At 43.2% G+C, this 9,740-nt stretch overlaps 2 protein-coding genes across 4 annotated transcripts; one reads left to right on the top strand and one right to left on the bottom strand.

The window, feature by feature from the left end:
• Nucleotides 1-200: 200 nt before the first annotated feature.
• Nucleotides 201-3,797, top strand: naxe (NAD(P)HX epimerase). 2 transcript variants are annotated; one of them, XM_047344071.1, is made up of 7 exons: nucleotides 201-326; nucleotides 1,477-1,664; nucleotides 1,752-1,860; nucleotides 2,099-2,209; nucleotides 2,512-2,622; nucleotides 2,973-3,120; nucleotides 3,292-3,797. In XM_047344071.1, exons 2-7 carry the CDS (start codon nucleotides 1,492-1,494, stop codon nucleotides 3,489-3,491), a joined length of 852 nt encoding a protein of 283 aa, XP_047200027.1. In that variant the 5' UTR covers nucleotides 201-326; nucleotides 1,477-1,491; the 3' UTR covers nucleotides 3,492-3,797. The 2 variants fall into 2 exon arrangements, with proteins under 2 accessions (XP_047200027.1, XP_035037986.2); XM_035182095.2 differs by having other exon boundaries at nucleotides 213-326; nucleotides 1,474-1,664.
• A 69-nt stretch (nucleotides 3,798-3,866) lies between these two features.
• scn1bb (sodium channel, voltage-gated, type I, beta b) lies at nucleotides 3,867-9,717 on the bottom strand. Of its 2 annotated transcripts, XM_035182097.2 has the most exons (7): nucleotides 9,405-9,717; nucleotides 8,433-8,583; nucleotides 8,174-8,340; nucleotides 6,926-7,163; nucleotides 5,792-5,933; nucleotides 4,721-4,795; nucleotides 3,867-4,368 (listed from the first exon to the last, which is right to left on the bottom strand). In XM_035182097.2, the coding sequence occupies exons 2-6, from the start codon at nucleotides 8,479-8,481 to the stop codon at nucleotides 4,726-4,728; spliced, it is 666 nt and encodes a 221-aa protein (XP_035037988.1). In that variant the 5' UTR covers nucleotides 8,482-8,583; nucleotides 9,405-9,717; the 3' UTR covers nucleotides 3,867-4,368; nucleotides 4,721-4,725. The 2 variants fall into 2 exon arrangements, with proteins under 2 accessions (XP_035037988.1, XP_035037987.1); XM_035182096.2 differs by having other exon boundaries at nucleotides 8,433-9,663.
• Between the last annotated feature and the right edge of the window lie 23 nt (nucleotides 9,718-9,740).

Below are 9,740 nucleotides of genomic sequence, written 5' to 3'. Positions count from 1 at the left end.
CAATAATAATATTAATATCTTGAAATGGACCATCCTGAACTAGGGGTATGTTCATTTTTTAATACTTAATAATAGTTTTTTAAATGCAGGAATGATGAGACAATGTTTTGTGGTATTTCAAATTTTATACTTTATACTGTCACCCTCATTTTCCATAATAAGAGCATTTCTCAATCTCTAATCTTACTTCCGCCATAAAACGGAAGTACTATTTTATTTTGAAGTTAGACCAGTGTTTATATATATCCAGACCCGGAAGTAGTCGACAGCTCAGTGGTGCTCATGTTGATGTTCGATTCCTCAGTTTATCAGCTCGTTGTTGATCCGTAAGTTTTGTTCAAAGGGAAAAACGTCTTTGTTGAATAGTTTTTCAGGAAATAACCTTTAACATTTAGTGAGTTAATCCAACGTGTTAAATTACACAAACACGTGTAACGTTAGCAAACAAACAAACTGAAACAGAACTGAAGCTAAAGTCTCAAACTTGTTCTTTCTGTGTTTTTAGGAAGTTGATTGTTAGAGAGTGAAACTTCCACATTAATAACTCACCTGACTGTCGGAAGTTAAGAGAATTTAAACACAGAATTACATCAACATGGTGTCATTGCATTCAGCTGCACGTTAGAATAATTGTATTTTGTGGATTTAATTCTACAATAAACAGAACTAGTAATTATCTTGTTTTCATATTTACAAAGGTAACAATTAAGTGCATATGTTTTTAGTAGTTTTTATATATAATTATTGCAGCACTGATTTAAACCATGTGTTACAGCCTGCTTTATGAATATCAAACTATAACTATAACTATTTATATTTGCACAATTCTGCCATATTAAAATACTATAAGCTTATTTAAAAAAAAGCCTTGTGACACAAATGTGTTTTAGGATTGAAAAGAAGAAGAAGATTTTCAATTAAACCCAGTGGTTATGGAAATATGTGTTTTTAATTCATTTCTGACACTTCATAGACTGAAAGATTCATAAATTATCCAATGATCATTTCATTATAGCAGGATGAAAGATTGATAGTTACATCTCATCCATACAGGATTCAAAAATCCACGTTTTTAAATTAAAAGTGAACTAAAGAAGCTGAACACGCTTTATTTAGCAGTTTGTTTCATCACGTTACTGTAAAGCATCCTGAGCAGCAGCTGAGTGCGTGGGGATGATTTATTGTGGAAAACAAGCTGCAGGTGGACGGAGGAAGCTTAGAGGAAAAATGCAAGTCAGCAGTGAAAGCAGTGGAACAGCAGCACAAGGCAGCGATATCAGCAGATTGTGCAGAAAAGCTTTCATCAGCACTCGGCATGTCTGAGCCACAGCTCCCTGTAGCTTCATGTAAAAGCTCCTTGTTTTAACAGAGGCTCCACAGTTACATGTCTAACAGTTCATGAAGCCATGTGATCGACGTGGGGCTGAACCTCCCTCAGCTCAGTTTAGATCACGTGTGTCTCGTCTGTTCCAGCTGTTCGGATCCCTCTGGATGTTGAGTGTTCGGGCTCTGTTTGGGATCGGCGTCCTGGTGACCTCCAGAGCCGCCTCCGTCCTCGCTCAGACGGGGACATGTCCGCTGCCGGCTGCAGCTAACAACCACCAGAGGAACTGTTTCAGAAGCAGAGCAGCATCCACCATGGCCAAGACGATAAAATATCTCGGGTGAGGTTTCATGTCTCGTACACAGAGCAGTAGAAACACGTACAGCTCGTATGTGTGTGTCCAAACTGAGCTGTAGATGCTCCACAGGCAGGAGGAGGCCCAGCACATTGACGAGGAGCTCTTCAGTGAGTACGGCTTCAGTGTGGACCAGCTGATGGAGCTGGCTGGACTCAGCTGTGCCACAGCCATCACACGGGTGAGGTTTAAAAGCAAGGCTCTTATTTTGAAATGAAAATGACAGTGTTTAATGTAAAGCCAATTAATCAATTTAGCTGAGTTACCAAGAAACTGGATTTTTGCATTGGCAGCGTAAGTATATATCTAAATCTGAAGCAGGGAATGATTTAATTACTCTGTCAGCTTCTCTCATCAGTAGCTGCTGTAAAGAAAATCCTCTGTTGATGCCGTATTGTTGTGTTGTGATATTGTTGCAGGCGTATCCGATCACCTCCCTCGTCAAGGCGAGACCTTCTCTGCTGGTGGTTTGTGGACCAGGTAACAACGGAGGCGACGGCCTGGTCTGTGCCCGACACCTCAAGCTCTTTGTGAGTGTCCCACACTTGTGTTACAGTAAAAGCTGCTTTCAGACCTGCACCGAGGTCCGGACATAATTTTTCCGATTGAGCCTATGTGAGAGTACAGAAGGAAAATGGCACCGATGTTGATTTGCTTTAAACAAAAACACTGTGGTTTTCAGAATTCAATAAAACCTCTGTGGAGCTTTAAACCAATCTGACGACGGTGTTCTTTACCCATAACTGTTTAATCCGACTTCCTTTCTTTGTCTGATCTAACTCATGGATGTGTTGGTGATAATTATATCTTCATGTGTTGTGTCGTCTTGCAGGGTTACGAGCCCACCATCTTGTACCCGAAGAGGCCCAACAAGCCGCTGTTCCAGGGCCTGACCACACAGTGCCAGAAAATGGAGATCCCTTTCCTGACTGAGATGCCTGAGGTTCAGTGTTAATCAATTATGCAGCAGCTTCATTCTCTGTGGTGGAGGAAATGTTTCTGCTTCTTGTGTTTATGACTGAGCATTTTATTTCAAGCTGTAAGAGACTTACACAGAATTTGATCTCGGTAAACAAGTGTCAGTTTAGATGAAGCCTTAATGATCCTTGTGGCTGAAATGGGTTTTATCGCTCATAAAACCACAGTCGGAAATATGATCAACAACTGATGATGCACAAACTGAATTAGTGGCTTCACACATGTACTTTGAGAAGTAAAAGAAACTGTTTAACTGTGTTTCGAGACAATTAAAACAAAAAACCTTAATTTCTCTGTACGTGATTATCTTGTCAGGCCCAATTGATTGACCAGGCTTACAACCTGGTGATCGACGCCATTTTCGGCTTCAGCTTCAAGGGGGCTGTGCGAGAACCTTTTGGTTCCATCCTAGACGTGCTGGAGAAAACCACAGTCCCCATCGCCAGCATCGACATCCCCTCAGGTCAGTCCTCACACTCAGAACTAGGGAAGAAGTCTGTCGATTTGAATGACCCTTTGACCTTGCCTGTAGCACTAATATCTGACTGCCTTTTTTTACTGAGCCGATCACTCTCAGGCAGAAACAACCTGCACTGCATCATAAAACTGGATTGTTGTGTGTGTTTATTTAAAGGCTGGGACGTGGAGCAGGGCAGCGCAGACGGACTCCAGCCCGACATGCTCATCTCTCTCACCGCGCCGAAGAAGTCCGCCTCCTTGTTCAGAGGACGGTACCACTTCCTCGGGGGTCGCTTTGTGCCACCGGGCCTGGAGAGGAAGTACCAGCTCAACCTGCCTCAGTATCCCGGCACGGACTGCGTCTTACAACTGTAGGAGACTTAGGTTTAAATCAGACAGGACCGACGTTTCTCCAGGAAGGAATATTTCAACACTAATCAACTTTCTTTCTAAAAGTTAGAGGAGCTTATAAATTCCTCTCGTCTTTGTACCTTTAGGATGTTTTGAGCCGGAAGGAAACTGGTTTAATAGAATAGCCAATTTACTTTAAGTCTGACTAAGTGCTTGTAGGTGGGCGTATTTCTCTAAATGTTGAACTATTCCTTTACATCTGTGAGTGAAACTGGTTCTGATTGGATGAATGGTGGACATGCTGGAATAATATAAAGAACATCAAACAAACAGGATTGGATTTGTTCCCATTATTCCCGTAACCACATCAACAGAACAACAGATGACATCTCCACCTCGTGTTTTCTCAGATTTTATTAGCACATCTCAAGGGATCATTGTACAACTTACAACTGGAAAGACCGTCTATCATAATCCACCACGTTCTATTTTATAAATAACATCACCGGACGTAGTCTCGTTATTTAAACATCAGGTGGTGATGATATCGTAAAAACCTTTCGTTTACAATCCACCCCACGGAGTCCAACATAGACCCACGTACATTTCCTATGAATGGATGACTACATATGATTTAAGAAATACTGAGTGTGTCGTATATGCTTTTTTAACAGTGTGGCTCATTAATGCATAATGGTTCTCTTAAGTGCAGGACATGCTATTGCGTGCAGAAGACTATTTACAGTGCTGGTACCATGCTCCCCTTGTAATGTCACATCCGCTTGAGATGTGTGAAGAGGAAAAAGGTAAAATAGAGCGATGCGATGAGGAGGAGGCTTCTCCCCCGTTTGTCTTCATGCAGGTCGGAGGGTGGACGGATGTTTTCATGTCTGGAAGAGGCCTGAAGGAAAAGACAAACAAAATGTTACTGTCACATATTGAAATGCACTATTATTTATAAATACTAGAAAATACAATATTTATTAGGTACACTACAATTAACTAAGTGCACATTAACAATAAATCCTTGTTTCATAATCGTTTTTTGTTACCTCCGCCAAGGAACTTATGTTTTGCACATGTCCGTTTGTTGGTGAGCAGGATTACGGAAAAACTACAAAACGTTTTTTCCAGGATGAGATATAAACCTTTTAATGAAAGACTGGATCCAGGACTCCTCTTTACTATTGTAAGAGAACTGTTGCAAAGACTCTATCACTTTGGAGTTGATTGAATATTGAGTTTTCACATACCTGTGCTATTCTCCAACCTGCACCCCGGCACAGTTATCTTTACCTTCCGTGGCTATTGCTAAATATTCAGCATTTCTAGAAGGAGAAAGATAATTACAAAAAAAACAAGTCATAAATGTTTTACTTCATCACAGTGACATGGCTTTTAAAAAAGTAAAAAATACAAGAACACAGATATGACAGGTCTTTGTTTGTTTTGTTTTTTTTGACTTACAGTAGTTTGGTTTTTACTAGGGAGGACGAAGACATGACGGGACGGACAAGATGAAAACACGACAAGGAGACAGACGGAGCGTGAGATGGCAGACAAAGAGACACACGTGAAAACACACAGACAACATGTAAATGACCTGAAGTAAATAAGTATGTCAGAGGACAGAAGAGAGGATGTAACAAAGGTATAATTATAGGTGTGAGTTCAGCAGTGGGACATAAATAAAGAGGTAATCAGGTGGAAACACACACTTTGCAAAGCCTGTAAAAAGAGAGCTGCGGTTTTAAAGAAGGAAAACTCAAATAGAAAAGCATATTTAAATTTCCCAGCCTGTTAAAACCTTATGCAAGGTTTCACAACTTTGTTTCAATCGTGCAAAACGTTTTTTCACAGTGTTCAGATATTCAGAATATGGCAGAATACGTATCCCACAGGTTTTCACCCAGATGTGTGTTGTTTCTATACAAACAAGCACGAGAGCATAATCGTTACCAGAAAACGTGGGAGCTGAGAAGTCACAAGAAATTGACAGTATAGAAATTGTCAGATCATCTTGGTTACAACACCTTGAAATCCAAATTTAAAGAATCCTTCTCGTACATGTTTATGCTTTTTGTTAATCTTTCATTAAATGTTTGGTTAACATTACTGTTTAAGCTCTACCACACATACTGTACTTTAGGTTTTATTGCTAATGGAAAAAACATGGATCTCTTTTCAAAAACACAAAATGCAGAAACATGTCTTTAGCTTTAACAGACAGTTTTCAATGCTATTGAAAGATTTGCTTTAAAAACCCCCAAAAATCCCCAAAGTTGTAGTAACAAGGCTTTGACAGCTCCGTAAAAAATACTCACGCTGCTTCTCGTAGCGCCTCCTCCCCGGCCGCTGAGATCTTTCTGTAGCAGTATATCATCTCTATGAGGAGCCAGACCTGCAGCCCGATGATGGTCACGTACATCATGACCTCTGACACGATGGAAGCTGTTCCTCTGGTCGCTGCAAAGGAGGCGGCAGGAAATCAACTCATCAGACAGACACTCACAATGCTCCATCAAACAGGAAACATCCCTCAGACGATGGATGATTTATCTTTTCAGTGTGCGAGGGGCCTGAGTGTGAAGACGCAGGTATGTGGCAGATTGCTTTTACACTGGAAGAACACTGTCCGGTCAAGGATGCAATCAACTGCGTTTGTGTCCTTCCTGATTTGATTCTGTGCAGGGGTCCTCTGGGATGTCGTGTGAACCATCATCATCCTCCTCATCATCAGAAGCTGCTGCATCTTCACCTCACATCCGACCTGCCACCCGTTCTTTCCAGAATATTTAAAGCGATGCAACGAACGTGACCCGGTAAAAACAAATCTACCCGAGACAAAGAAAACCCTGCTTTTAGATGCTGAACTTCCCGTGTTTAGCATTCACCACAACGAAGGTCTGGTTATTTAGTGAAGAGCGAACGTTAAACAATAAACCCCCCCACACTGATGCTGACTTTCTCCACTACTTCAACCCTGCCTCCTCCGTGTTAGCAGATGGGACATGGAGTGTTGGTAAGTTGATGGAAATCCGCTTTGTCTGATTTGTCTGAAACACGTTCATGTTTGGCCTCATGGGGGGGGCCGATGGGAGGGGATGGGATGAATCGGTTACATCATTTCAAAATGTAGCCTGCTCTTGTAGCTTTTCAAGAAAATACCAAAACCTTGGCATTAAACCGATTTGTTTCTCAAAGAGGAAATCTGTAATTTTAGGTCTTTCTTATCACACTGATGTAAGTTTGGTTTTAATTATTTATTTGATGCAATACAAAACAGGCCGAGACTTGCTGAGAAAGTGCAAGATGGCGGTACCCGTATTCGTGCTTTCTATGTTGCACGACGAGAGGTCTTTATTTGCTGTCTATGCTGGAAATCCCACCATTTTCAGTTTGATCTGTGCTCACATAAAAAGATCTCACGCCGCGCAGTGAAGCTGTTGCCACCGTACCTTTAGCCACCACATTGAGGTGGACCAGTTTGCTGACGATATTGATGTACTCGTGGTTTGGGTAGATGAGGACGCGGTTGAAATAGCAGCGGTAGGTCCCCGTGTCGTTGAAGGTGATGTTGAGCACGTATATGGATCCATCCTGGATGTCGTTGCTCATTCTGCTGCCGTTCCAATCCACGCGATCGATGAACTCTTCGTTCTCGATGGAGGCGACCCCGCTGCTGTAGGTGTAGATCTGGGACACAAAGAGACCTAAAGGTTCATCGAAAGGCTAATGTGACAGAAAACTGCACGCACACAGCATATTTGCACAGTGCTCAAATCAAATCATCGAATTTATAGCTTGTGAATATAATGAGATGGCCTTACTTTCTTTACATTGTATTTGTTATTCTATGTTCTCTACCTCTTCAGAATGTTTCCTGAGCTGCTGTAAAATGTCTAGTTCCCCTCCAGGGATCAGTGAAGTCTCATGATAGATGACAGGTCAAGTTTCAAGGTAGAATTTATTGTCGTTCCATCTATATACGATACGGAGTTGGAGGGAGCGGAAGTGGCCGCAACATGTGTGCGTGCCACTCTGGAAACATGAAAGTTAATCAATCCTTACTGCCACATCAAGTAAAAATAAACAACAAATATACAAATGACCTGATCCTTAATTAACTATCCCGTAATTAACTATGTGTCTGTATGGGTCAGTGTTTTCACCACTGTTTTTACTGATTTCCCAGAGAATAATTCATGGATCTTGATGAAAAACAAAAATCTGGCATATTTAGGAGAACTGATATCTATGGGTGTCTTTCAAGTTCGTTCTGCAATAGCCCTGTATATGGTATTTGGATGTTGCTGTGCTGCACCGTGCACCGTGCTCGGCTACATGATCCCCACATGCTCTCCAGTGACGAACAGAGGAGGCAGCACAAGGTCAACACAGTCGTGTGTCATCTCTGCAGCTCTAATGATCTCTGAGTGAAAAGTATCACAACCGATTGCTCGCAGCGACCTCAGCACTGGATGCTGTCATGTGATCGAGGACAATATGTGCGTGTATATGTGAGTGAGAGAGACACAGGAAGGAAGAGAGCTTGAGTGTATAAATATAGCTCGTGTCTTAAAGGGATGCAGCCTGGGACAAGTTTTATTTTAACGATTCTTGGACGACTAGAACTCCGCGAAGGAGCCACATTAGTGCTGGCATCAGACTGAAAATACAACTCGTTAAATTAATGGTGCACTCACGTGAACAAAATCCACTTCTCCTTTGGGTCTGAAGAACCATTCGATAACGCAAGTACTCTCCACCTCGCTCCTCAGCTTGCAGGAGACGCAGCCCAGCTTGAAGCCCTTGCCTGCCACTGCCTCGGTGTCCGAGTCCACCTCTGCGCAGGCCGCATGACACTGGTGCACTGTTTAGAAAGGAAGGAGGTGCATTTCTTTTTTATTCAGCTCTGGGTTTGCATGAGGTAGAAATAATACTGGGAGGCTGTGAAGAACTCACCGAACAGCGTGCAGAGCAGAGAGAGGAGCAGGAGCTGTGATGCTGCCATGGCACTGGAGGAGCGGCCCGTGTTGTTCTCGCTGGACGAGGATCCTCAAAAACTACAACCACTGACGCTCCAGAGGATTGTTGTTGAAGCTTTAAATGACACCTATACACAGAGCACCTCCACGTTTGCAAGGACTGAAACTTCAACTATATTTTGGAGCTTATCTGTAAATTTCAAAAAGCTGTAGGCCAGTAAAGTGCAGGCTAGCCTCACTTGTATGTGCCTGGCAGCTCATGCATTGTTAAGTGCAAAAGAATAAACGTGTCCTTCCCCAGGCTACGCCCTCGTAAACGTGTTTGTGATGTGAACAGAATATTACTACCACAGATTATTGCTGCGTCCTGATTACAGAAAATAAATGTGCCCCCACTGGACTCATGCATTCAAGTCAAGATGAGATCAGATAAGACAATGATCCATTATTCCCACAATGGGGGAAAATTTGAAAGCCTGTGCGCTTGTATTTCTCGGCTCTCAATCCTCCAGCAGCATCACTAGACTGGATCTCTGGAAGCTGGTGGCCCTCAGTGCTCCCCAGATCAACACCCTGAGATTTGATTATGTGCTTCCCTGAGGTCCTAATGGGAGCTGCACAGAGGGATCGTTACATCTGCCTGCAGGGGCCACATTGCTCTGCTCTCCCTCTATGTTGACAAGCTAAACACGAGCTGGATTGTGTTTATATAACGTGCAACACAGCAAAAACACTGGCCTGCACGTCTACAATGCAGTCATTACAACATGCCAGTGCACATACTTATATAACATGCATGCTCCACGGGGATTGAATTGCTACCTCTTGCAGGCAATGGTGCACAAAAAATAAATTGAGAAATCACAGTCCTGGATGTGAGGCCTCCTCGAAGCACAGACAACCCAGATATCCTCCCCTGTGATGCCGGTGGAAACACTGGTAAGCTCACCTATCTAACGACCCCGGAGAAGAGATGCGTCCCTCGCGTTGGCATTGCAGGTAAAAAGGTGCGTGAGGACGGGAGCCACGCGCTTCAAGTGACTGAAGAGGAAACGTGAAAAAGACGTGCGCTAGTCCTGCGCTCGGTCCGCGGCGGTCCTCCTGCGCCACAGCGGCTCCTCCGTGGCTCCGTGCGGAGGATGCTCGCTGCAGATGCACTGCGGTAAATCCCCGCGGCTGTGCGGGGCTGACTGGGCAGATGCTGCGGCTGACGCTGCGGATTTTAAAGCTGCCTTCTTTCTTTTTTTCTTTTACAAACCCGATAGAAGCCGAAAAGCCCCCTGAT

This window comes from Hippoglossus stenolepis, chromosome 17 (genome assembly GCF_022539355.2).
Source record: "Hippoglossus stenolepis isolate QCI-W04-F060 chromosome 17, HSTE1.2, whole genome shotgun sequence".
Lineage (NCBI taxonomy): Eukaryota > Metazoa > Chordata > Actinopteri > Pleuronectiformes > Pleuronectidae > Hippoglossus > Hippoglossus stenolepis.
This window is presented reverse-complemented; position numbering and strand designations above follow the sequence as displayed.

What these genes read in the sequence shown, in the direction of transcription:
- naxe (XM_047344071.1), top strand. Translation starts at nt 1,492, where the DNA reads ATGTTGAGTGTTCGGGCTCTGTTTGGGATCGGCGTCCTGGTGACCTCC. An exon ending in AAGACGATAAAATATCTCGG is followed by an intron (nt 1,665 to 1,751) that starts GTGAGGTTTCAT and finishes GATGCTCCACAG; the next exon opens with GCAGGAGGAGGCCCAGCACA. An exon ending in CAGCATCGACATCCCCTCAG is followed by an intron (nt 3,121 to 3,291) that starts GTCAGTCCTCAC and finishes GTTTATTTAAAG; the next exon opens with GCTGGGACGTGGAGCAGGGC.
- scn1bb (XM_035182097.2), bottom strand. Translation starts at nt 8,481, where the DNA reads ATGGCAGCATCACAGCTCCTGCTCCTCTCTCTGCTCTGCACGCTGTTC. An exon ending in GAGAAGTGGATTTTGTTCAC is followed by an intron (nt 7,164 to 8,173) that starts GTGAGTGCACCA and finishes TTTGTGTCCCAG; the next exon opens with ATCTACACCTACAGCAGCGG. An exon ending in GAGGCGCTACGAGAAGCAGC is followed by an intron (nt 4,796 to 5,791) that starts GTGAGTATTTTT and finishes TTCTCCTTCTAG; the next exon opens with AAATGCTGAATATTTAGCAA.